This window comes from Phocoena sinus, chromosome 7 (assembly GCF_008692025.1).
Source record: "Phocoena sinus isolate mPhoSin1 chromosome 7, mPhoSin1.pri, whole genome shotgun sequence".
In the NCBI taxonomy this organism is placed as follows: Eukaryota; Metazoa; Chordata; class Mammalia; order Artiodactyla; family Phocoenidae; genus Phocoena; species Phocoena sinus.
In genome coordinates, this window is record NC_045769.1 from 79,706,913 (window position 1) to 79,734,320 (window position 27,408).

The window sequence follows — 27,408 nt, forward strand, 5'->3', positions numbered from 1 at the left end:
AGAGTTGATGGCTTCTGCTTTCTCAATCGTGTACGTGGTGGGGATATCCATATCTGCCTCGAAGACAAGGACTCTTTACCTGAAACATGTACCCTGACATCTGAATGGTTACGTTGACTTTGTCTCACCATTCCCATCAAAAATGACCAAACAGTATTCCTTAGCTGCTCATACCCATCGTTTCCAAGGAGAAGCAGCACTTTAAATGGTAAGAGAAGTTTTCACATATTCCATGCACACTACTCACACCCTTATCCCCACCTTGCTATATTTTATTGCTTTCCTCCATCCCATCAATCTTTTCCATTTGTCCAGTGGGTTGCTTTTTTGAAGTATGTGCTCCTTCATCAGTGACTTTCTCTTGTCTGGCAGTTTGATGTATGGTATTGAGTTGGTAATCCTATGTGGATTTGAGCCACGTGTTTTCAGACCTTGAGGTCGCAGATAAGGAAACATCTTAGAAAGAGAAAGTGCTCATCGTTTTAGGGAAATGAGAAGGATTGGAACACTAAGGTGACCTTGCCAGAGAGCTGGCATGTGCTCCCAGAATATCAACACAAAGGAACATATTTCTATAATCGAGTTGTAGCCTTTCCTCTCATCCATCACCTAGAAGGCCATTTGGTATATGCTCTGTTAAAAGTACTGCCTCAGTAACGAAAAGCTTCAATGCAGAGAAAAGCTACAGCTCTCCTTATCACATATATACCAAAGGACGGGCTATTTAATAAGCTTTTGAACATACAACGCAGCTTTCCCCAAATTGGCTCAAAGAACTTTCATTAATGTTAAGTCAGATTCTCACTGTTTCTTAGAACTAAGGTAAAACATCTTGGGAAGTTGTGTTAACTACTTCAGAAACCCCTTAAGGTTATTTGGATAAGACTTAGTAAGTTAGTGTTCTGGTGGGCTAACTTGATTTCCGGAAGTAACTTAAGCCCTAGGAAACGATGACTCATTGTGTGTTTTGCCCCTACCACAGTAAAATTTAAATTCCAGGTCTGTGCACCAAGCATTCTGAAAGGGTCCCGTTGCCTTTTGTTAATTCCAAAATAAATGGGCCTGGTATTTCAGGCCTGTTATCCTGAAATAAACGATGGAAAGATGGAAGAAACTGAGACCTAGATTGTTCAAGATTTTATATTAGGTCAACTCTTTTCTTCAATGCAGGCTCAGACTGCATGCCATGCGGGCCTTGTGTAGGAGCTGTGTGCATAACAAAGGCCAAATCTCTAAATCATATCTTTTTGCTTTTGAGTGTGAAGCTGTTACTCAGAATTACTCAGTTACCTGGAATTTCATGCTGCGATGATTCAACAGAATCATCCATTCCTCCTTCACAACGTGTCAATGTCATATACATATAAATTCTACTGTTCTCTGAGCTAAGCAAAATATACCATAGAGAGTTACATTTCGAAAAAACTAAATGGTTTCTGGATCAAAGAGAGAGAGTTACCTTGCCCAACACTGTTAAGGACACAAAAGGAAGTTTTTGGAATTATCTCTGGAGGATGTAAACAGTAGGACTAATATCTGCTTTCTAGAAATCACCTAGCAGAAACCTTCCCTTGAGGCAGGTAGCTTGGATTAAATATGCCTCCTGTCCTAGGATCCAGCAAATCTATCATTACAAATGCAGTTTTGCTGGCCCATCACATAGGACCATGTTCACCCCATATTGGCTGAAGCCTTTGTGTGGGTTTGTTTCCCAAGTTTATGTGTCATGGAACTTTATTTAAATGGAAATTCCTTCATTCCTGTTGGGCTTCAGGCCATTTGGAGATTATTTCAAAAATTCCACTTATGTATAATATGCTTAGCCTTTGTAAGAGTAGGCTTGTTTTTCTTCGGGTAGTAAGATGGACCTTGATTTGCAAACCTGTATTTGGAAGATTATAATTTTTCCCCAGAGAGAGTAGAATACAGATAGTATGGTGGAATTTTTACCTCAAAGCTTTCGACAAAAACCAGACTATTCAGTGTATTTTGTCTTAGGCTTGTCTATCCTGTCTTCCAGAGTTCCAGTTACGTTGGTGCATATTTATCCATGTAAAATCTATTCCTTAAGAATTGGCTAGAGCTTCTTGACAAGGACCAAAAGAATCCAAATGTTAAGACCTGACTTTTGCCCAGGGATTGGCAAACTGTGGCTCACAGGCTGAAACCAGCCTGCTGCCTTTTTTGGAAAGAAAAAATTTGTTGAAGCACATCCGTGCTTACTTGTTTACGTATTGACTGTGGCTGCTTCCACACCATAATAGCAGATTACAGTAGTTGCAGCAGAGACCATATGGCCTGCAGACCCTAAAGTGTTTACTCTCTGGGCCTTTAGATTAAAAGTTTGGTTTCTTCTATGGACTTCTCCACCCCAGATATATATAATATAGTATAATATACTATAAATAGTGTTTGTATATGTAATATAGTATAATATTATATAATATAGTGTTTCATTCCTTTGGTCCCCTGAGATTTATAAATGTGAAGATCAGTGAATTACTGTTGATAGCAGTTTTATTCCTGCATTCCAGAAATATAACAATGATTGGTGGATAGGAAGGCTGGTGAAAGAAGGCTGTGAGATTGGCTTCATCCCAAGTCCACTTAGATTGGAGAACATACGGATTCAGCAAGAACAAAAAAGAGGACGTTTTCACGGAGGGTAAGGCTCCTTCCTTTCTCTAAAGTTTTTTGGTGGAAGTAGGAAAATTAGGTGATATTTTCAAGTTTGCTTATTAGGTTAAACATATATGCTTTCAAAGTAAAAGCTACTTCTCTATGTGCAAGGTGTTTCTGAAATTGACACAAAGGGGTTTCACATAGTTCACTCTCTCCATTGTGTGCTGAAGCCTGGACACCCCTGGAATCAACACGAATTCCACAGTGGAGACTGTTTTCTGCGGCTTCAGCAAACCCTCCTGGGAACCTAAGCTTTCCTCTGTGAGAGTCGTGTAGGGTATCCTTTCTCAGTACAGTAAGTGGGGGCCTGACCTGACCTGGCATCATGGCTCTTCTTGGTTAACTTTCAGAGACTCTCTTTGAAGTGGGCACAGAATGCCATGGCACATGCAAGACCATTCCGGGACTAGTAGCACTTTGTCCAGGGTTTTCTGTGGCTGCTGCCATCACTTGGTACTTGGGGTAAGACTCTGTCCAGCTTCAGATGAATTAACCTCTAGTGAACTCATGAAGTAGCCACAAAGATCTCAGAGTGCAGGTATTTAAAGGTCCCAGGGATACAAGCAAAGCCTGAGAGGAGAAATCAGAATCATACTGAGCCTGCATATATTGTGAGCCTACATTGAAGTACTGATTTGCTGTGTGTTACCATTTTATGAAAGTCCTAAAATAGAAGCAGTTCTTTCTTTCAACTCTCAACCTCCTTTTTCTATTAGATCCTTTTCTGTTTCAAAAACTCCTCTGTTCTTCAGGGGCCCTTTTGCCTTTGTCATAATGGGAACCTCTTAAACAGTGATAGGAGATCACAAAAGTAGAGTGTGAGCCCACTTTTAATTATCATGCGTATAACATTATTAATGATTAATCCTTCTTATTACTTCTTCTCTAGACTTTTTGTCTCTCATGCTGCTCCATGTGGGAACACATGTTCCTGTCTCAGGACCTTTGTAATTGCTGTTTCCTTTTACTGGACGCTTTTCTTCACTTTTCCACTGGATCACTCCATCTGCTTCAGATCTTAGTTAAATATCACCTTTTCAATGACCCCTTTCCTGCCACCATATTTAAAGTTGAATCCACTTCTCTTCCCTTGCTTCCTGTCTCTCTCCCGACTCAGTTTTCTCTGTTGCACTTATTACTGTCAGAAATACTATATATTTACCTATTCATCTGTTTGATACTGATACTTCCCATTAGAATTTGTCTGTATAAGGGAAGGAATTTTGTTTTTCCCCCCACTGTTGTATTCCTAGTTTCTAGGACAGTGAATACTCAATAGATATTTGAATGAAATAATAAATGAATTATTATCACCATTTCCAAAGTTATTCTACTATTATTATTCCATAAAATTATTTTACACTTCTGAACTAAAGGCTTACTTTGCCCACAGGCACAAGAGTAAAACCAAGAGCTCAAAGATATAATCTTCTTTTATCTTTATACCAACTGTGAAGTATAGTTTCTCCTTCTAGAGATGGGGAAACTCAGGCACAAAGATATGATATGGTGTGCCAAGGTCCCACGACTAGTAATGGGCAAAGCCGGGAGGAGAAATCAGATTGTCCTAACTCTAGGGACCATACTTAAGCACTGAAGGAAGGGACACTGGAGAAGTGGGAAGGTGGGCTCCTGAGGGCCCTGGTGGGCTCCAGGGAAGCTTCCCAAGCCACATGCAGGAACCAATACGAATGAGCTTCCATTCCATTCCATAATATTACTCATGACCAAATCCTTACTGCCAGTTCTTAATTCTGCTCCCCACATAAGGAGTGCTTCTTCCAGGTCTTACTGCTTGTTTTGAGCGACATCCAGCTAGTGTACTAGTGACCAGTGTTGGTTAAAAAGACAGTTCACAAGAACATTCCCAGTAGTGATTCTTTTGCCTCATTTCTGCATTGAATAATTAGGAGACATACTTTAGCAAAATATTTCCAGGTCCTAGATAGTTTCCCACTTTCTCTGAGAAAGGAGGTCAAAGAAAACATTTGGGCAGATCCTTGAAGTACTCTATAGCAGGACTTGGTGTGTTTTGAATTACTTAGTGGATTAAGGCCAAAGAAAGCTTTGTACCCTCAAGTTCTATTTCGAAGGAATCTGGGGAATGAGTCTCTTTTTTCTTTGAATTTTATTTTATTTATTTTTTTATACAGCAGGTTCTTATTAGTTATCTATTTTATACATATTACTGTATATATGTCAATCCCAATCTCCCAGTTCATCCCACCACCCCCCACCAACTTCCCCCCCTTGGTGTCCATGCATTTGTTCTCTACATCTGTGTCTCTATTTCTGCCCTGCAAACCGGTTCATCTGTACGATTTTTCTATGTTCCACATATATACATTAATATACAATATTTGTTTTTCTCTTTCTGACTTACTTCACTCTGTATGACAGTCTCTAGATCCATCCACGTCTCTACAAATGACCCAATTTCGTTCCTTTTTATGGCTGAGTAATATTCCATTGTATATATGTACCACATTTTCTATATCCATTTGTCTGTCAATAGGCATTTAGTTTGCTTCCATGACCTGGCTATTGTAAATAGTGCTGCAGTGAACATTGGGGTGCATGTGTCTTTTCAAACTATGGTTTTCTCTGGGTATATGCCCAGTAGTGGGATTGCTGAGTCATGTGGTAATTCTATTTTTAGTTTTTAAGGAACCTCCATACTGTTCTCCATAGTGGCTGTATCAATTTACATTCCCAGCAACAGTGCAAGAGGGTTCCCTTTCCTCCACACCCTCTCCAGCATTTGTTGTTTGTAGATTTTCTGATGATCCCCATTCTAACTGGTGTGAAGTGATACCTCATTGTAGTTTTGATTTGCATTTCTCTAATAATTAGTGATGTTGAGCAGCTTTTCATGTGCTTCTTGGCCATCTGTATGTCTTCTTGGGAGAAATGTCTATTTAGGTCTTCTGCCCATTTTTGGATTGGGTTGTTTGTATTTTTAATATTGATCTGCATGAGCTGTTTATATATTTTGGAGATTAATCCTTTGTCCGTTGATTCGTTTGCAAATATTTTCTCTCATTCTGAGGGTTGTCTTTTCGTCATGTTTGTAGTTTCCTTTGCTTTGCAAAAACGTTTAAGTTTCATTAGGTTCCATTTGTTTATTTTTGTTTTTATTTCCATTACTCTAGGAGGTGGGTCAAAAAAGATCTTGCTGTGATTTATGTCAAAGAGTGTTCTTCCTATGTTTTCCCCTAGGAGTTTTATAGTGTCTGGTCTTACATTTAGGTCTTTAATCCATTTTGAGTTTATTTTTGTGTATGGTGTTAGGGAGTGTTCTAATTTCATTCTTTTACATGTAGCTGTCCAGTTTTCCCAGCACCACTTATTGAAGAGGCTGTCTTTCTCCATTGTATACCCTTGCCTCCTTTGTCATAGATTAGTTGACCATAGGTGCATGGGTTTATCTCTGGGCTTTCTATCCTGTTCCATTGATCTATATTTCTGTTTTTGTACCAGTACCATACTGTCTTGATTACTGTAGCTTTGTGGTATAATCTGAAGTCAGGGAGTCTGATTCCTCCAGCTCTGTTTTTTTCCCTCAAGATTGCTTTGGCTATTTGGGGTCTTTTGTGTTTCCATACAAATTTTTAGATTGCTTGTTCTAGTTCTGTAAAAAATGCCATTGGTAATTTGATAGGGATTGCATTGAATCCATAGATTGCTTTGGGTAGTATAGTCATTTTCACAATATCGATTCTTCCAATCCAAGAGCATGGTATATCTCTCTATCTGTTTGTGTCATCTTTGATTTCTTTCATCAGTGTCTTACCGTTTTCTGAGTACTGGTCTTTTACCTCCTTAGGTAGGTTTATTCCTAGGTATTTTATTCTTTTTGTTGCAATGGTGAATGGGATTGTTTCCTTAATTTCTCTTTCTGATCTTTCATTCGTGTATAGGAATGCAAGAGATTTCTGTGCATTAATTTTGTATCCTGCAACTTTACCAGATGCATTGATTAGCTCTAGTAGTTTTCTGGTGGCCTCTTTAGGATTCTCTATGTATAGTATCATGTCATCTGCAAACAGTGAAACTTTTACTTCTTCTTTTCCAATTTGTATTCCTTTTATTTCTTTTTCTTCTCTGATTGCCGTGGCTAGGAATTCCAAAACTATGTTGAATAGTAGTGGCGAGAGTGGACATCCTTGTCTTGTTTCTGATCTTAGAGGAAATGCTTTCAGTTTTTCACCATTGAGAATGATGTTTGCTGTGGGTTTGTCATATATGGCCTTTATTATGTTGAGGTACGTTCCTTCTGTGCCTACTTTCTGGAGAGTTTATATCATAAATGGTGTTGAATTTTGTCAAAAGCTTTTTCTGTATCTATTGAGATGATCATATAGTTTTTCTTCTTCAATTTGTTAATATGATGTATCACATTGATTTGCATATATTGAAGAGTCCTTGCATCCCTGGGATATATCCCACTTGATCATGGTGTATGATCCTTTTAATGTGTTGATGGATTCTGTTTGCTAGTATTTTGTTGAGGATTTTTGCATCTATGTTCATCAGTGATATTGGTCTGTAATTTACTTTTTTTGAGACACCTTTGTCTGGTTTTGGTATCAGGGTGATGGTGGCCTCATAGAATGAGTTTGGGAGTGTTCATTCCTCTGCAGTTTTTTGAAAGAGTTTGAGAAGGGTGGGTGTTAGCTCTTCTCTAAATGTTTGATAGAATTCACCTGTGAAGCCATCTGGTCCTGGACTTCTATTTGTTGGAAGATTTTTAATCACAGTTTCAATTTCATTACTTGTGATTGGTCTGTTCATATTTTCTATTTCTTCCCAGTTCAGTCTTGGAAGGTGATACCTTTCCAAGAATTTGTCCATTTCTTCCAGGTTGTCCATTTTATTAGCATAGAGTTGCTTGCAGTAGTCCCTTAGGATGCTTTGTGTTTCTGTGGTGTCCATTGTAACTTCTCCTTTTTCATTTCTAATTTTATTGATTTGAGTCCTCTCCCTCTTTTTCTTGATGACTTAGGCTAAAGGGTTATCAATTTTGTTTATCTTCTCAAAGAACCAGCTTTTAGTTTTATTGATCTTTGCTATTGTTTTCTTTGTATCTATTTCATTTATTTCTGCTCTGATCTTTATGATTTCTTTCCTTCTACTAACTTTGGGTTTTGTTTGTTCTTCTTTCTCTAGTTCCTTTAGGTGTAAGGTTAGATTGGTTTTTTTGAGACTTTTCTTGTTTCTTGAGTAGGCCTGTATTGCTATAAACTTCCCTCTTAGAACTGCTTTTGCTGCATCCGATAGGTTTTGGAACATCATGTTTTAGTTATAATTTGTCTCTAGGTATTTTTTGATTTCCTCTTTGATTTCTTCAGTGATCTCTTGGTTATTTAGTAACATTTTGTTTAGCCTCCATGTGTTTTGTGTTTTTTACGTTTTTTTCCCTGTAATTTATTTCTAATCTCATAGCGTTGTGGTTGGAAAAGATGGTTGATATGATTTCATTTTTTTTTAATTTACCGAGGCTTGATTTGTGACCCAAGAGGTGATCTATACTGGAGAGTGTTCTGTGTGCACTAGAGAAGAAAGTGTAATCTGCTGTTTTTGGATGGAATGTCCTATAAATATCAAGTAAATCTATCTATTGTGTCATTTAAAGCTTGTGTTTCCTTAGTAATAATCTGTTTGGATGATCTGTCCATTGTTGTAAGTGAGGTGTTAAAGTCCCCCACTATTACTGTGTTACTGTCAATTTCCTCTTTTATAGCTGTTAGCAGTTGCCTTATGTATTGAGGTGTTCCTATCTTGGGTGCATATATATTTATAATTGTTATATCTTCTTCTTGGATTGATCCCTTGATCATTATGTAGTGTCCTTCCTTGTCTCTTGTAACATTCTTTATTTTAAAGTCTATTTTATCTGATATGAGTATTGCTACTCCAGCTTTCTTTTGATTTCTGTTTGCATGGAATCTTTTTCCATCTCCTCACTTTCAGTCTGTATGTGTCCGTAGGTCTGAAGTGGGTCTCTTGTAGATGGCATCTATATGGGTCTTGTGTCTTGTTTTTGTATCCATTCAGTGAGCCTGTGTCTTTTGGTTGGAGCATTTAATCCGTTCACGTTTAAGGCAATTATTGATATGTATGTTGCTATTTTCTTAATTGTTATGGGTTTGGTTCTGTCGGTCCTTTTCTTCTCTTGTGTTTCCCACTTAGAGAAGTTCCTTTAGCATTTGTTATAGAGCTGGTTTGGTGATGCTGAATTCTCTTAGCGTTTGCTTGTCTGTAAAGTTTTTGATTTCTCCATCATATCTGAATGAGATCCTTGCCGGGTAGAGTAATCTTAGTTGTAGGTTCCTCCCTTTAATAACTTTAAATATATCGTGCCACTCCCTTTTGGCTTGTAGAGTTTCTGCTGAGCAATCAGCTGTTAACCTTGTTGGAGTTCCGTTGTATGTTATTTGTTGTTTTTCCCTTGTTCCTTTCAATAATTTTTCTTTGTCTTTAATTTTTGTCAATTTGATTACTATGTGTCTTGGTGTGCTTCTCCTTGGGTTTATCCTGCCTGGAACTGTGTGCTTCCTGGACTTGGGTGGCTATTTCCTTTCCCATGTTAGGGAAGTTTTCGACTATAATCTCTTCAAATATTTTCTTGGGTCTTTTCTCTCTCTCTTCTGCTACTGAGACCCCTATGATGCAAATTTTGTTGTGTTTAATGTTGTCCCAGAGGTCTCTTTGGCTGTCTTCATTTTTTTTCATTCTTTTTTCTTTATTCTGTTCCACGGCAGTGAATTCCAGTATTCTGTCTTCCAGGTCAGTTATCTGTTCTTCTGCCTCAGTTATTCTGCTATTGATTCCTTCTAGTGTATTTTTCATTTCAGTTATTGTATTGTTCATTTCTGTTTGTTTGTTCTTTAATTCTTCTAGGTGGCTGTTCTTTAATTCTTCTAGGTCTTTGTTAAACATTTCTTGCATCTTCTCAATCTTTACCTCCATTCTTTTTCCGAGGTCCTGGATCATCTTCACTATCATTATTCTGAATTCTTTTTCTGGAAGGTTGCCTATCTCCACTCCATTTAGTTGTTTTTCTGGGGTTTTATCTTGTTCCTTCATCTGGTACATAGTCCTCTGCCCTTTCATTTTGTCTATCTTTCTGTGAATGTGGTTTTTCATTCCACAGGCTGCAGAATTGTTCTTCTTGCTTCTGCTGTCTGCCCTCTGGTGGATGAGGCTATCTAAGAGGCTTGTGCAAGCTTCCTGATGGGAGGGAGTGGTGGTGGGTAGAGCTGGCTGTTGCTGGGGTGGGCAGATCTCAATTAAACTTTAATCTGCTTGACTGATGATGGGTGGGGCTGGGTTCCCTCCCTGTTGGTTGTTTGGCCTGAGGCGACCCAACACTGGAGCCTACTGGGCTCTTTGGTGAGGCTAATGGCAGACTCTGGGAGGGCTCACACCAAGGAGTACTTCCCAGAACTTCTGCTGCCAGTGTGCTTGTCCCCACGGTGAGCCACAGCCACCCCCCTCTGCAGGAGACCCTCCAACACTAGCAGGTAGGTCTGGTTCAGTCTCCTATGGGGTCACTGCTCCTTCTCCTGGGTCCCGATGTGCACACTACTTTGTGTGTGTCCTCCAAGAGTGGAGTCTCTGTTTCCCCCAGTCCTGTCGAAGTCCTGCAGTCAAATCCTGCTAACCTTCAAAGTCTGATTCTCTAGGAATGCCTCCTCCTGTTGCCGGACCCCCAGGTTGGGAAGCCTGACGTGGGGCTCAGAACCTTCACTCCAGTGGGTGGACTTCTGTAGTATAAGTGTTCTCCAGTTTGTGAGTCACCCATCCAGCAGTTATGGGATTTGATTTTATTGTGATTGTGCCCCTCCTACCGTCTCATTGTGGCTTCTCCTTTGTCTTTGGATGTGGGGTATCTTTTTTGGTGAGTTCCAGTGTCTCCCTGTTGATGATTGTTCAGCAGTTAGTTGTGATTCCAGTGCTCTTGCAAGAGGGAGTGAGCGCACATCCTTCTACTCTGCCATCTTTGGGGAATGAGTCTTAAGTTCCTTTTCTGTATCTTAGGAAATCCAGTGGAAATTCTTCTTCAAGTCTTGGAGAAATGGTATCAGGGACATTTCGAGCAACCCCCACATCAACAGGTGAGGGTTTCAGTTAGACCTTTTTTTAATGGAATGTATTCCTTTCTTAATATTTGAAAGTACATGCAAGTATTTTTACTAATTTGGAAGCAATTTAAAGACTTGACTTAAAGATTTTTGTACTTAACTTTTCATTGCTCATTTGCTTTCTATGGTCATTTAATTTGATTTAAAGGGTACTTGTGGTACTAGAAATTCAGATCATGGTAATATAATTTTGTAAAATCTTATTTGCCCTCTATTTTATAAATCATTCAGAAGCAAGTTCATTATTCCACACAGAAACCCAGCAGACTTTAAGATGGTGAGGGCCAACCAATTAAAAAGTTTTTACAAAGTTGTAAAGTCTGAAGAAAATGCTCTATTTAAGTCTCCATGTAAAACTTTAGGGTGTGTTGGTACAGCCTGGGCTGTGGAGGTGGAGAGGGTTGAAGCAGAGAATGAGGTTGAGCCCAGATGACCTCACTTCTGTTTGGACAGCAGATAACTGAGCCCTGGAATTAATGGTAATGAAGAGACAGTGTTGGCCCAATCAGGAGTTGTATATTTAGAAACTGTGGAGGTATTCAAGCAGGAATTTTTCTTCCACCACGTTCCCTGACTCCTATAGGCTCATTTCATTCTGCCCAGAATTGATGCTGCATTAAGTCATCCAGGATTACCGATTCAGAATGACAGATCCAAGGTCTATCCTGGTCTATCATAACTGCAGGAAACTGGATTGATTCTGGAACAGATCTGAGTATCTGGGTCCTTGTTCATGTGAATCCTGATTTCCATGGCTCTGAGCCAAACTCTGGGTCTCTGGGTTGTCTGCAAATGGACTGGACCTGATTGGGTGGCCACAAAGCCACTTTAATCAGATATTGAGTATATTTTGCCTCATCCCCATTTGTTGGACATTTAGGTCATTGCAGCTTTTCACTATTACAAACAAGAAAGAACAGGAATAACTGATTATAAACTTACTTGAAATTAAGAGCAACATAGTAGGAAAAATGTGTCAATATTCTGGAAAGTGAGCAGAAAGACTTAAGAACACAAAAAGAACCACAAAATTTTTTGATAATTCACCAAAATTACAAATCCAAAAATAACTAGTGAGTGAGGTAATGATCATTACTATCCAAATTGTTATTCTAAGTGTCTTTTTATCAAATTTGATTTGTCCAAGTTGCTGTCAGCCACACTGCATGGTGTGTCCAGCACAGGAACAGCCCATGGCCTGTGAGTGGCCCAGCCAATGTTATTATGAAATCCACCCTCCCCACCCCACATGAAATCAGGATATAAGCCCATTCTAACGGAGAGGAAGTTGTCTGTTTTTGCATTTGTCTTCAAAATTGGCCTGACCAGTATGAAACAGTAGAGTGGTGCTTTGCAGAGTGGGTGAATTGGAAAATGACGAAAATGACAGGGACAAATTGGTACATTCTTCCTTCTTTTAAAAGCATGTGCTAACAATGACAGAGATTGCATATTTTGATATGGCTCTCATTGTTGTCTTTTAGCAAAACAGAAGCAAAAAGTGGTAAGTTGTGTTTCCTTTTTAAATCTGCTGTGAAGGTTTCTATCCATACATGCCTGCAATGCTCCATTTCAGTGACCCAAATGGCTATAAAATAAGGGAGGAGTCTCCTTGGTGGGACCTGTGGTCATCATTTCTCATTTGACCTGAGGATTATGAATGTTGTGGCTGTGGAGGAGGTGTGCTGACCCTCCCCTTGTCACGTGTGTCCAATCATCTTTTTCAGACGGAGCACATCCCTCCCTACGATGTTGTGCCATCCATGCGTCCGGTGGTGTTAGTGGGGCCGTCACTGAAGGGTTATGAGGTACAAATACCAGTCTGTTACGCTTCAGTTCTTGATCAAGAACCTAGGTGACAGCCATTTGGAGCTTGCTTCTCAGGGTCTGCTTTCACACGGGTCCTAACAGAAGCCAGCCCTCAGCTCGTGAAGGCAGGAGGTGCAGCGTGGGGCTTACGTGGCCCTTCACTCTTTCTTCCCTCCCTGGCCCACTTCTTGCCTTTCTTGTATTACAGTGTTCAGAAATAGCTCCCTCAAAATATTTATAATGGGAAGTTCTTGTCAAAAATTTGCTCTGCATTCAATTCAAAGAAAAGGATTTTTTCTGTCTCCACTGTTCCCATTGCTATTAGAAATAATAGAGTATGAACAGCACAAGGGAACATATAGGCAATATGCCAGCAAACCTCACCTCAAAGCACCAACAGATCTCATCTTGCTGCGTGCTCAAGACAATGGTATATTCCACCAAACATTTCTCTGCTTCTTTACTTTAAAGACCATATTAAAGAAAAAAAAAAAAACACTCCACTAAAAGTATTAGTGAACTCCTTCAGAGATTAATTAAACAAAACCATGCAAAAACGAAAAGAGTAAAGACTTAGATCACTGCATTTCAGATGTTGCCATTTTGGCTTTATGCCAGCGTGGATAAGAATAAGTGGGTAGGACATTAAAATCTGAAGGTGGGCAACCTCCAAGGCACCCTTCCCACTGAGTTAGCATAGTGGCTGGCACATAGTAGGCATTCAGTACACATTTGTTGAGTGAATTAATGAGTCTCTTTGAGGCAGATTTAAGAATCCCATCTCCTTCTCCCCCACCCTCCCTTTTCCCCTTCTTCTTCCTCTCCTCCTCTCCCCTTCTCAATGGGGAACATCAGAGAAAGAGCAGGAGAGCGGGGTACAGAAATCCAGCCCTAGGCGTGGAGAATTTCCACCGACTTGCACAGACTAGCAGGAGGCAGAGCCCCAGGCTGGCCTGAGGAGCTCTAGCTGCTCCTCACTGAAGGCAGGCACCACTCAGGTACGCCAAGGATAGGCTGCACCTGCGCACAGAGCTAGCCTATCGTGGACTCTCGGTGGCAGTTCCACCCCCTAAAAGGAGATGAGGGTTTGCCTTGGATCTAGTGAACACTGCTGGTTCATGCCTCAACACCCTGGAGGAGAACCAAGGGGGGAAGTTGAGTAAGTGCAACTGGTTAAGTATGACAGACTCTGTCCACGGTCACCTGCCCTGTCCCACCTCCACCAGACGAGTGGCTGTGATCAGATCTTGGCTCCGTCAGAATGCCTTCCCTTTCAGCTCTCTCACTTTTGACTTCTCTCTCTCTCTCTCTCTGCGTGTGTTTGCCTCATTCTTTTTTTTTTTTCCACCTCTGCAAAGGTCACAGACATGATGCAGAAAGCCCTCTTTGATTTCCTGAAGCACAGGTTTGATGGGAGGTGAGGCATACAGATGCTTTTGTATTCTTTATTTTCCTTTAACCAAACATGAATGATAAATTGATTTGTGGATCTATGTTTCTGGTGATTGCAGATGTTCTCTAATTAAAAGTTAACTCAATGTTCAGGGGAGAATACAATGGAAGTGTTCTGAAAATATGAAGTTATGACGTATAGCATTGAATCCCTTAAAGAAAAAGGACCTTGAGAAGGAAAATTATCCATTTGTTTTATTTATATGTACGTGTTAGTCTTTATTTTCTCACTTGTTAGTGAACTCATACCAAACTTATGTTTATAAAAAATAGTGAAAATATAGAATATTTCTGACAAATATGGTGCCTCACTGGTCAAGATGGGTAGTATCATTTGGGAATTGTACGTGTGCATTCATGTATGCGTGTGTATCATATGAAGGTATAAAGTACTGAATTTCCTTAAAAGAAGAGCGCAAGAAATGTTTTCATCATAAGTTTCCAAAAATGACTATTTTGTAGGGAATAGTACTTCTTTGGATGTTCAGTTCTGGGTTTGTTTTACTAGAAATTTCATTGCTATTTTATGGGTTTCTTTTGTATGTATCCTATCCCCCTATGACCCATTATCAACAGGGCTCAGTCTTTAACCATCAGAAAATTTTATCATTTAAGTTTTGTGAAAAATATCTGGAAAGAGTTTCTGTATTTTGCAGAGTAACGGTAAAAAGTCCATACTGACTCAATACTAAGTACCAAGCTCTTTCACAATTCAGAATGCACTCCATGTAAAAATAACTATGTGCAAATACCTGAAGACTTATTAGAAATGAAGAAAACTTAGTGTGTGCTAAGTATGGTTAAATGCATCCAGCTTACCAAATATTTAAGTATTTGAAGACATTTTAAAAATATCCACAAATAGATTTTTTTAAATATGGTATTTTAAGAAAAAAGCAAACATGATAATGCTTTAAGTACAAATTGTATGCATTTGTCAAAAGAAAAACCTTCTGGATAATTGTGCTTGAAATATTTGTTAGTTTCTGGGACTATATACAAAGAAAATAAACTGAGATTTTAGTTCCAATAATTGAGATTTTAGTTCAAGAAAGCAGAATGCTTCAGTGCCATTATATGAATTGCTAAGTATCTTAGTACAGGCCAGGCTGCCTTAATAAGTAGAGCCCAAAATGTGTAATGAATCAAACACAATGGAAGCTTAGTGTTGCTCATTTAATAGTCTGAGGCGGGTGTTCCTCAGCTGGGAAGGTGGGTAGTGTGGAGGAGGGAAGGACTGGGCAAAATGTTTGTCCTGCCTGTCATTTGGGACCCTTGACCTGGGCTTGGTCTCTCCAATTAGCTGTAGAGAGAGGAGCAAGCTGGCCTGGAAGTGACTTCACATCATTCTCACATTTCATTGGCTAGAACTTAGTCATGTGGCCACACCTAATTGCAAAGGAGGCTGGGAATTACAGTCTAGCTGTGTACCCAAGAGGAAGAGTAAATGGATTTTGCTGAACAAATAATAGTCTGCCACATTTATCTAGTGGACACAAAAGGCTTAATAAGAAAGTCATGGATGTATCCTATTCTCTGTATTTTTGTTTCTGTTTTTTTTTAAACAAATAGGCAGAGAATGAAGTAATTTCAGAGAAAACAAGTGAAAAGCACTGAGTGCTAGACTCTTGGAGTTGGAAGGAAATGTAAAAGTCCTTTTAGGCTAATCTCTTATGTCCCCAAACCACAAGTAGATGGATAACCTTCTTCTGTTGGAAAACTTTTGACTACTGGGAAATTACTTCTTAAAAAAGCATTACAAAGAAACAGCTGAACTCTTGACTCGTTAAGTTAATAATATTGGTGTTGGTCCTTGCCTCCGATGACAGACGCCATCACCCTTACCCTCATGCAGCTCTCCCTGGGTTGGCCGCTGCTGACATGCCCGGCTCAGTCAATCACACTTCCTTCAGCTGTGCTTAGAGTCACATGGTTCTAACCTGCAGTGCCTTTATTTAAGGAAGTTCTGAGAAGTGCCTCATCCTGTGGCCCCATAATAGCCCTTGAGCTGAACAAATGCCATCCTATACGCAATCAGCTTCTGTTAGATTGTTTTGGTCCCCACTTAACATCCTTGTAAGCAGCAGTAAAATTAAAGGTTTGAAAGGTAGGACCTATGGAAAAGAAGAAAGGAATTATTATAATTTAGCAAAGAGAAAGTGAGTGACTTAATTACTGCCTTCAAGAATGAAGAATCTGAGGTTCTTCCTCAATCTTCAGACCCAAAAAGAGGAAATGCATTTAATTGTAAGAGCAGAGATTTACCAGCTAGAGTTACCTGATTCACCAAGCACTTGTACACACTATTGAAGTTAGTTTTAGTAGAAATAGAATTAAAATTTCAATGCCAAGTGTTCCATGGGGTCTGATGGCACAGCAGAGGGTCTGGAGATATGAGGAAGAATACAGCAGCAGCAAAAGTAATAGCTGGAGAAAGAGACTCAGCCCTAGAGAGATCTGATGTATGGCAGAGTTGGAGAAAGCTAGATATTAAAAGTGGGAGTAAGAGAGTGGATTTGCTTTCAAATTAGAAGAGGCCAGTGTAGCAGAAAAATGATAATGAATTCATTGGTTGAGTATATATAGAGAGACTTTGGTAAGGAAGAAGAAATGTGCAATGTGGATACACAATGACTCTGACATGTCTGCTGTGTGGGGAATATCCTTACATTCTGAGCCATGACAATCTGGTGTGTTATGTTTTACCAATTAATAAAAGGAGAGAAAACAACAAATAGTCTTTAATTGAAACCAGCCAAGAGAACAATTACACAGTGGGCTTTTGCACAACAATACAATATAAACAATATGTTCTTGTGGAAACCTACACAGTGTTTTGTTGGCTATGAATGCAGTAGGTCAGACAAAATAGGATAAAGTCTTTTCTTTTTCAGAAAGAGCCTAAAAAGCAAAAAACAAAAAAAAAACAACAAAAAAAAACACGGCTAAAAGGCTTGCTTCTTCAATACCGTTTTTCAGATCTTGGCTAAAAAATAATTCAACAAATTGGATTAAAATCCAACATTGACTATTACAGAATCATATGCTTATTTTTTTTATGATACCTTAGAAATTATTTGAATCAGTTTAAAGCTACTTACTTATTTTACAATTTTATTGTTATTGTAGGGCCTAACTACAATCTATGTAAGAAAAATGGAAAGCACAATACTAAATACTTCCTGAGGGAACCCCTGTACATGTGGATCTCCACACATAGTGACAATTCCTATGCACAGATCATAAACTAAGTGAGCCTAACGAGCTGCTACAGTGGCACCAGCCTGGCAGGGACACAGTGGATGCACAATGGCATGGAGCTTTTCTCTCTTCATTTAACACCACAAACATTCAACGGGGATCATCCTTTCAGATGAGGTTTGTTCAGCTTGTTGAATCTACCATTCATAGGCTGAACAGCAAGCAGTCAAACCAATTGCAATTTGTTGACCTATGCTAATCATTTCAAATCCCAACAAAGTTGTAACTTTAGGCTTTTTGACAACTGGATCAGATCAGCTCTATGGCAGTTATAGGACACTTTGTAACTGAAATGATTATGGCCCCAAATCATAAATGAACATACAAATAGGATCTGAAGCTATTAGCCAAGGAATGCTTAAAAAAAAAAAAAAGGTTTGAGAAATAATTTGAAGAAAGGAGGCTAAGAATATAATTTAGGGAGACTCAAAGAAGTAGTATTTATTTATAAAAGGAAATGGCAACAGCTGATGCTATCACAAAGCAGCCAAGACATGGAAGATTTGCAGTCAACAAATGGGAAAGAACAATACAGTGTCTTCTGTTTCATAACCAATATCCTCTTATTATCTCCTCCTCCTACTCTCTATTCAAATGCAGACTCATCAGTGGACACTCAAGCACTAGAGATAATTAATTGAAAACTTTAATGCCAAATATGATTTTTTAAATTAGCAGATTTTGATTGCAACATGTCTGACCTTATTCTCCCATCCTCAAAGTATATATAAATTTCACAGACTCCAAGAATGGGAGAGTTCATGGTAGACTGCTAACTTTTTTTTTTTTTTTTTTTTTTTCGGTACGCGGGCCTCTCACTGTTGTGGCCTCTCCCGTTGCGGAGCACAGGCTCCGGACGCGCAGGCTCAGCGGCCATGGCTCACGGGCCCAGCCGCTCCGCGGCATGTGGGATCTTCCCGGACCGGGGCACGAACCCGTGTCCCCTGCGTCGGCAGGTGGACTCTCAACCACTGCGCCACCAGGGAAGCCCGACTGCTAACTTTTGAGGATAGAATATAAAGAAACTGTCTCCTTCAAGTCTCAAATCCCCAACAGCTACCTTGTATACGTTATATATGTGCCTATCAACATAGGACACTATGAATAATTATTTAAGAAAGCACTTTTATATATTACCTGGTTTGCTCCTAAGGACAGTCCTGTGAGATAATTCAACAAAGCCACTATCACCACTTTATTGATTATGATATTGATGCTCAAAAGATGGCATGACTTGACCATGGTCACACAACCAGCCAAGAGGAAGACCCAGGAAGAGTACCGAGGTCTACATATGCCTTCCATTCCTGTGCTCCTGACAGTTTGCTGTCTCATCTTTGGAATGTTTTCCCTTTGTGAAGGAAGTCTAAGCGTTTTAATAAAAACTAATACACTAACAGGGTTGCATATTAGATGTGGCAAGGATAGAGTTTAGAAGGATCTTTAGCTGTTCCATTATCAACATGGAAATACTAATTATTGTTGAATGAGTGTGTCTCACCTAAGAGTAATGTCTTTCCATAGAAAAATCACAGAAAACTAATACTCATAGCACATGATGGACTGCAGAAATAATGAATTCCAAACCAGAAATAAGCAACAATTAGGGTTCAGATTTACTAGATTTAGAGATATATATACAGTCTGCTGGGGAACTGCACTTCTGTTAGTCTTTCATCTCCGGGCTAGTAATTACTGACACTACATCACAAAAAAGTTTCCAAGGGAACTTTTTAGAGATGTATATCAAATAAGATACATAGAAGTACTGAAAGAAACTAGAGGATATGAATATAGCAAGAAAAGAAATAGAAAGGGTATAACTTTAAGTAAAAAAAAAAGTAAATAGACTAGCATTTAATGATGAATGTAATTACATTGCTGGGGAGCCTTTTAAACAACAAAAAAAGTTTGGATTTGGTGTCTGAGTTTGATAATAGTAAGCATCTTTGCATGGAAAATAAAAACTCCTGCTTTGTCTTATTAGAGGGTTTCTGGAGCTGTGTCTGTCTTCTCCTGAGCTGTTTCATAATGTGTATTTTTATTAAGAAATAACCTATATTAACAAATTAGCTGTTATTTTATTGACCAATAAAAGAAGAAAAAGAACCTTTTATTGTCCACACCTTTTCCTGGTTTGGGAATACATGAAGCAGTTTTTTTTCTGTTTTTGTGTATGTGTGTTATTGTTTTGTTTTTTTGGTAAAACTTTGGATGTGTCTGAAAATGGCTTGGTAAAAGTGTGTTAAAACCCAGAAAAAAATAAGAGTGCACATCTGTTGATGATCCTTTCAATTTTTAAGAACCAAGGGGCACTATTTGGCCAGTACAGAGCTAGCAAATTTGATTTTCACTGAAGCAGAGTAGACTCTTTGGGCCCTCTAAAAATCATTATTCTAGAAGGTTGAATTCTGTCCCTAAACCAACCCACTTGTCTCCAGTCATATATTTGAATTGCTCTGGAAATTAACTGTATGTTTCTAACCAGCAACTCCATTCTTAAAACTACAAAGAAAAAAACCAGAAACTCAAAAATAAGCAAATCCTCTTCTGTAGGTACAAGGAGCTATGACCGCAAAGACTACCTATGAGATTTCATGCCTCAAGGGCAGCAGCCAACTGAGTAATGGAGACTCAGATGTGGGCTTCACTGACTTTAACCTGATTTAGATCTTGACCATCTCTCAGCATGTGGCCAAGATCTGCACTTGATGATGTGGCTGGTATCAGGAGATTCAGCGTTGCTGGAGAAGAAAACTGAAACTGTAAGAGAATTATGAGTCAGGTGACTTAAGTACTGGCCTGGTGCTTGGGGACCTGTGCTTTTAGACCTTCTTAGACTCTAAATAACCATGTGTAACTTCCTCTCTGTGTCTCACTTTTCTTCTTGATAAAATGAAGAAGTGGGACTTCCCTGCTGGTGCAGTGGTTAAGAATCCGCCTGCCAATTCAGGGGACACGGGTTCGAACCCTGGTCCGGGAAGATCCCACATGTCGTGGAGCAACTAAACCTGTGCGCCACAACTACTGAGCCTGTGCTTTAGAGCCCGCGAGACACAACTACTGAAGCCCGCACACCTAGAGCCCGTGCTCCACAACAAGAGAAGCCACCACAATGAGAAGCCTGTGCACCACAACAAAGAGTAGCCCCTGCTCGCCACAACTAGAGAAAGCCCACGTGCAGCAACAAAGACCCAACGCAGCCAAACATAAATTAATTAATTTTAAAAAATGAAGAAGTTGTACAGACCAGTGTTTTCCAATATCTTTTAGCAGTTGAACAAGTTCTTACAATGAAATCATAGATAAGCCCTCTGTGTAGAAAACATAAATGCAGGGGTGTTTGCCTGGCATTGAGGGTCAGAAAGCTGGAGCCCTCCTGGCCTACTCAACCCCCATTTAACATTCTCAGTAGCCCAAGATGTATTTCACAAAATTCTTGATTTCTTCAGAAGACAATTTGAAGATGCCTCGAATAATTTATTAGAACCTAAAAATTTCTAAGAAGTTCAAAAATTTTAAACTTCCTGACCATCTATAGCTTATATATACAACAATGCAAACAAGGAGTACTTTGCTTTAAAAGAGCACCAGAACTTTTGCACAGCCTGTTGCTTTAAAGAAATCATTTCCAACCATTTATGAAAAGGACTATTTTAAACTCTCCCCAAGGATTCAGGTCTCTGAAGTCAGGTGAAGAGTCCCCTGAGAGTGCTGACAGTGTTGTCCCCAAATAGGTGTGAGATGACATATTGCTCAATAATTGTTGCTAACTCTACCCTCTTCCCTGCTCCACCAGCTAGAGGCATTTGAAAGTGGGGGAGAATGAGTGCAGTGAGTACAAAAGGGAAGGGGCGGGACTCTTCGTGTCTCCTTCCTGGAACTCTGCCAAGTTTTGGAGATAAGAATGAAGGGCCCATGATGGCAGTAGCTGGCTTAGAGAGGCATTCTTTGCATTCTGCAGGGAGATCATAATCTGAAGTTGTGCAATCCCAGCTTAAAATAAAGAATTTTAAAATTATAAATTCCAGAGCTTCTCATCATATACAGCTAGACCCCTGTCTCCATTCATTTGCAGTGTCTCGGTTTTATTCTTGTCTTGCATGACTGCAAGATACTTTCTAACTTATGGAAATCCTGGAACAATCCTTATATTGCCTTCAGCAATAGTGTCTTATTACTGCCCACAATATGCATTCAAAGCAATATGCAAATATGCTGAAGAATCCTTGTGCCTGCCGAAAAGAAATCATATTTTTCATATTCTTAGAAATGAAACATTCCTTTGGGCCTGTGGCGAAATGCTTCATGTACCATGAGTTAACTGTTGAGCATCAGGAATGCAACACAGCTGATTGTCTTTGATGATTGGAATGAAGAGGATTTCCCGCTTTGACCAGCAGCATTGATGCACCTGGGCAGAGCATTTGCCGTTCCTGAAAGTCTTGTTCAAGAGCAAATCAACTGTGAATTGTGGGGAAGTTGTATTGCTGCTTCCTAGAAAGAGCATGGTTTATTCGTATGTTTTGATTCCCTCCTGGTATGGTGTGTATTATAAGGAGAATTCAGCAAGGCAGACAATAGTGGAGGAAGAGCTGCATTTTTCCTGGAGTCCTTTTTTGTTAAATAGCCAAAACCTTCCTCCATTCTGCTCTGCCTGTATTTTAATGCTAGCGAAATCCTATTTAAAAATACTTGTGGCCAATGTTTATTATACTGTGGTTGCAGTATAGTATGTGAGGCGGTTATTAAGTACTGTGGTTATAAATCTCTTGGAGAGCCCCACGACATTTTTACTGGCTTGTTCTGTTCTGTGTTCCTATTCATAGGATATCAATAACAAGAGTGACAGCTGACATTTCTCTTGCTAAGAGGTCTGTCCTAAATAATCCCAGCAAGAGAGCAATAATTGAACGCTCAAACACTCGGTCCAGCTTAGGTAAGATGTTCAAATGTGGTACTGCGCTCTCAGACCGGGGTGACACATGTTGCATTTGTGAATGTCTTTCCAATTTGCCCATTTTCCCCATTCTGAAGGGGGAAGTGCTGGTTAACTGACAAGAAGGCTAGCCATGGAAAAGCAGGGAGCAGAGTCCTGCAGTAGCCTGAGACTCCTCTTTCTCAGCTCCAGTCACTTAGCTAATTAGTAGTCTGGTAGGAAGAATCCTCAACAGGTTGTCCACCTCTGTCACTGCCTCAACACGCGAAACCACTCATCCCTGCTTTGCCTGAGCTTCTCAATGAGGCTAATGATATCTGTCATACCCAAGTCACAGCTGACATGAAAGGAAATGAGATGTCCACCTTTCCCAGATCCTTAGAAGGAAGCTAGGTAATGATGTTCTCAGTGTGGTTTCTGCTGCCAGCTGGTGCCCAGAGTAGTCACATCCTTAAGTGGAAGTAGCAACCACCATTAATACCGTTCAGGGAGTTTAAACATGTCTTTCCTGGTGAACCGATCAGAAAGCATCCTGAAATTCACCACGATGGAGAAGAAAAAGCACTATATGTGATTAGTTCCGTCAAGCCATGCAGGAGCAAGGCTGTGGAGGATGGATTCACCAACCACAGAAGTGGCTCCAGGCTGCAGGAGAATCATATCACTCATCTCTAAAGCCTGTTTGTGGTTTCTGTGGTGGCCCAGAATGGTGTAGTCCACTTATAACTCTCTTTTGCATTCACATTCTGAGGGCAACTTGTTTACTGCCCTATTCCTCATGGACAGGGTTTTTCTATGCCACTACATTTTTTAAAAAAACTACTTAAATGAGCTCTGTAGGTGATAGAAAACTTTTTCTAAAATTAGGGTTTCTAAGATAGATTGCATGCCCAAATATCCCATCAAGTGTCCACTGAAGGCTATGCCAAGAATTGTGCAGGTGGAAAGAGACGAGTGTCATCTCTATTCCTGGCCTGGGATTGGCACATGGTAATTGCTCAATAAATGTTTGTTGGATGGCTGCTTTTTGAAAGAATGCTGAACCTACCAAATGCGACAGTTGTCAGCGTTTGTGAGAGCAGGATCCCAGACATTGGTGGTTCCTTCTTTAGTTCTGTATTTAGAGCCTTCCACAGACAGAGTGAAATACTCTTAAAGGCACAGTATTTTGACCTTCAGGGGTGTTGATGGCAGAGTTGATGATGATAAATCAGATTAGGTAACTGACTAAAGTAGTATATCATGGGTGACAAGGATACCAAATTAGATTGAAGGTTTCTCAAATAAGCATCTGTTCTCTGTTCTCCTGTCTTCCACCCTCCTTTCCACTCCTCACAGTGCCTTTGACTCTTAACCATTCCTTCCTCTGATGTATAATGAGAGGCTAAAGGACACTGAAAAACATAAGCTAGGTTGCCTGACTTTTTCAGCCATCTTGCACCAGCCTAGAGTGTGATGGGCATTCTGTGAGGTCGTTCCATATCACCTATGTAGTCACCTGTTGTCAGAGTCAGTGGAGTGGGTGCAGTGGGGTTGGTGTAAATATTGAGGAAGAAACAAGGTAGATATCAGTTCACTGGTTTTCCTTTTTACTCTGTAAAGTCATAACTCCCACAACCATTGGAGATAATTTAATGGCAGCCTATTATAATAACCACTATGTGAGCCACTTATGCCCATTTGTCTGCTTGTTAATGCACATGTGTAGATTCTTTCATCAAATGTTTATTGAACACTTGTTACTGCCATGCATTGTACCAGACTTAGGAAGTACAGACATAAATAAGGCAAAGTATCTTAGCCACAGGCAAACAGAAAAAAGGGAGTGATGGTTAAAATACTGTGTGATAATGGAATTATGAGCAAAGTACTAAAAGTATAAAGAAAGAAGGGTAGGGAGTAAGAGGCGTCTGAGAAGACTTCACAGAAGTTCTTTTTGAGCTGGTTCTTAGAGCAGTCAAGAATGTACAAAGGCATTGACATTTAAACACTGTGTGGTTGAGAAACAAGTTGTTTTGTGCAGAGCATATTTAGAAAAAGGAAGTAGGGGGCATGATTTGAGAGCAACAGAAGAGACTGAAAAAACAGATCGAGGCCAGTATGTTAAGGCTTTAGTACGCCTTGCTAAAGAGACCCCAAAATAGATTCCACAAAATGTTGATTTTAAAGGATACTAATAGTATGTTTTCCGCAGTCAAATAAATTTGAAACTTACGGATTAAATAGCTGTCAGATTTCTTCACTGCAACACTTCTTAGAGGCATTAAGATAAAGAGGGCAATGTACATTTGAAATTGCAAGAGAAACTATTATAGCATGTGATATCTCCCTTGCAAAAAAAAACCCTTCTTTGCGTAGGCTATCTCATGAGATTAGTGATCCAGGGTACTGCCTTTGGAAAATGTTGCTTTGGGCCACAGGGAGCCATTGAAGTAGTTTAAGCCTTTGGATATAAGAGAAAGGGCACAAGTGACAGAGATGCTGGGGAGAGGTGGGTCCAGACCAGTTGTGGTCAAGTTATAGAAGTGTTCACTGAGGTCCCTCCAGGTTCATGGTCCATGACTTCTCAGAGTTCATTTGTCTGGAATAAGATCATGATAAAGCTTTGATTGGAATCAGCCTGGGTAGTCAAGATTGTTGTCTTTGGTTAAAGTTTTTCTTTAAAAGAACTGAGCTGTGTAGGTAAATATGTCTTTCTCACACATATAATTTATTCATTGTATTCCATATACATATTATCCCAATATTGGACCCACTCCAGTATATAGGGTGGACCTCTGCAGCCTCCTGGCCTGCTCTGCCCGAGTACCTCTCTGTTGATACCCATTGCCCAAGTTTTGTTTTGGTTAAGCTGTAGGTGTGCCTGCCCTTGGCGCTTTCACTGCGCTTTCACTGCCAGGCCCGGGTTCAACCCCTGGTCCAGGAACTAAGACCCCTCAGGCTGCGTGGCGTGGCCAAAAAAACTCCCAAAAAATACCACACTTGCCTCATGGCTGGTGCAAAGTAAATAAGGCCCAGGTGTCTCTGAATTATTTACACAGAGACTCAGAGTGCCTCATGGGTTCTTTGTACCGGGGCAGTCTACTTTGCGTCACTGCCTTTTTGCTACTTCAGAAAATACTGTATTCAGATTTTAAGTTTAAAGCAAGATAGCCTTGTTCTAGTACAGTCCTGGCCAGGAGTTACCTTAAACCAGTGGCAGTTTAATGAAAAAAGAAAAAAAAAAAGAAACTTACTACAATAAAAATAAACTTTACTTTCCAAACTTCTCTCATTAAAAAAATCTTTCTGTTTCTGACATGAGAAAAAAGGGACAAGTAGGTTGTTTTTACTAATAAATGTAGAAAGTATTTCAGAATTTTGCAAATAAGCCAAATTGTCCAGATTCTTTACATTAATATATTGAAAACTAGTCACCTTTCAGAGCAACATGAGATCTTTCAGGGTATTGGTATTGGATAATATGAAAAATGATAGATATGTTGCTTTTTTTTTACTTGAACAATAGAAATTTGTCTTCTCAGAGTCTGGAGGCTAGAAGTCTAAGATTGAGGTATCCACAGGGTTGTTTCCTTCTGAGGGCTGTGAGGAAGAAGGTGTTCCATGCCTCTCTGCTAGTTTCAGTTGGTTTGCTGGCAATCTTTGGCATTCCTGTCTTGTAGAAGCATCACCCCAGTCTCTGCATCCATCTTCACGTGGTGTTCTCCTGTGTGTGTGCCTGTCTCCAAATTTCCCCTTTTTATAAAGACACCAGTCATGTAGGAGTAATTCCCACCCTAATGACCTCATTTTAACTTGATGATCTCTGTAAAGACGATGTCTCAAAAATAAGGTTACATTCTGAGGTACTGAGGGGTTAAGACTTCAACATATGAATTTAGGGACGATACAATTCAACCCATTATAGGAGGGAAATCAGAGAACATGTTGAGAGTCAAAAGTTGAACTGAACAGCCTCTACTGGGTTCTAATGACTCTTTAAATTCATACTTCTTATACAGATCATGCATTAAACACCAGTGGTTTTGTGGGAAATAAGAATTTTATGCTATTAGCAAAGCCCTAGAAAATAGAGTTACATGGTAGTTTTGAGCATTCATGGTCCCACACACCCTGTCAATCTGTCTGGTTATGGAAGGGAGAATTTTTGGTGGTTAACATGGATTTGAATTTATACTGATTAAGCAAAACAAATCACGGGATTCTGGTACAAACCCTTTTCAATGAGGACATTTAGAGCAACATCAACTTTTTCCTAGGCCATCTTGGAAATAATTTAAATTAGGTAGCTTTGTCTACTCTATGTAATTTGGATAAGATTACAACATTGTTAAGTCATGCTATAGCCAAAAATGAAAATAAGCAAAAAGCAAACAAGATCGTCTCTCTTAAATAGACCAATTCAGACTGTGGACATGATCAATAAATCTGGTGATTTATAAAAATATATATTGAAAAGCTTTTTATATTTCAGAAAGCCATATTATATTTTTATAGATAATCTGCTTAATTTTTGCTTAAAAAATAGCTGGATTGCTTTTGACATTGAAAATAACTAGATTTTTCATTTGACCAGATTTGTGCACAGATTCAGGTCAGTTGGCTATTACAGCAAGCCAAGTAGATTTGCATCTAAATGCATTGTGGCACTTTAATATAATTGATCTTAGGTTGTTTTTTGTTTTTTTATTTTAATACTGAAGATAATTATGCCTTAGAACAAGTCCACTGGCCCTAACACTTGAATGAAGACTTAGCAATATGCTAGTTGTTAAGAGTAGATCCAGAACATTTAACAGGGATACAAAAATGTGCATATCAGTCAAAATAGATGAGTTGTGAGATGTTAAAAAACATATCCATAAAATATTAACATGGAAGTTGTTGATTGGTAGGCGTATTTCAGCATAATTTGCTTTCCATGTGATGTTGCTCTGCACATGTATTTCGATTGCTTCCTAAAATGTAGTTGCAGCTTCTATAGCTAAAATAAAATTTCTTTAGAACAAAAGCACAATCAAAACCAACATAGCTATGTAAATAGCTAAATATTAGGGTGAGCATAAGAAGCAAATCAAGAGAGCCTTCTCAATTTTTTCCACCAACTCTTTGGTTTTA

General features: G+C 39.4%; 1 protein-coding gene across 3 annotated transcripts in view; it reads left to right on the forward strand.

The window, feature by feature from the left end:
- The window catches only part of CACNB4 (calcium voltage-gated channel auxiliary subunit beta 4), a 275,561-nt gene that overhangs the window by 223,073 nt on the left and 25,080 nt on the right, over positions 1-27,408 (forward strand). For 2 of the 3 annotated variants that reach the window (XM_032638265.1, XM_032638266.1), the window contains exons 5-10: positions 2,535-2,665; positions 10,726-10,802; positions 12,314-12,333; positions 12,557-12,637; positions 13,997-14,055; positions 22,181-22,290. In XM_032638265.1, the coding sequence (XP_032494156.1) occupies positions 2,535-2,665; positions 10,726-10,802; positions 12,314-12,333; positions 12,557-12,637; positions 13,997-14,055; positions 22,181-22,290 (478 nt within the window). Of the gene's footprint in view, positions 1-2,534; positions 2,666-10,725; positions 10,803-12,313; positions 12,334-12,556; positions 12,638-13,996; positions 14,056-22,180; positions 22,291-27,408 lie in introns of those variants that run through there. The other variant, XM_032638264.1, reaches the window with a different exon arrangement.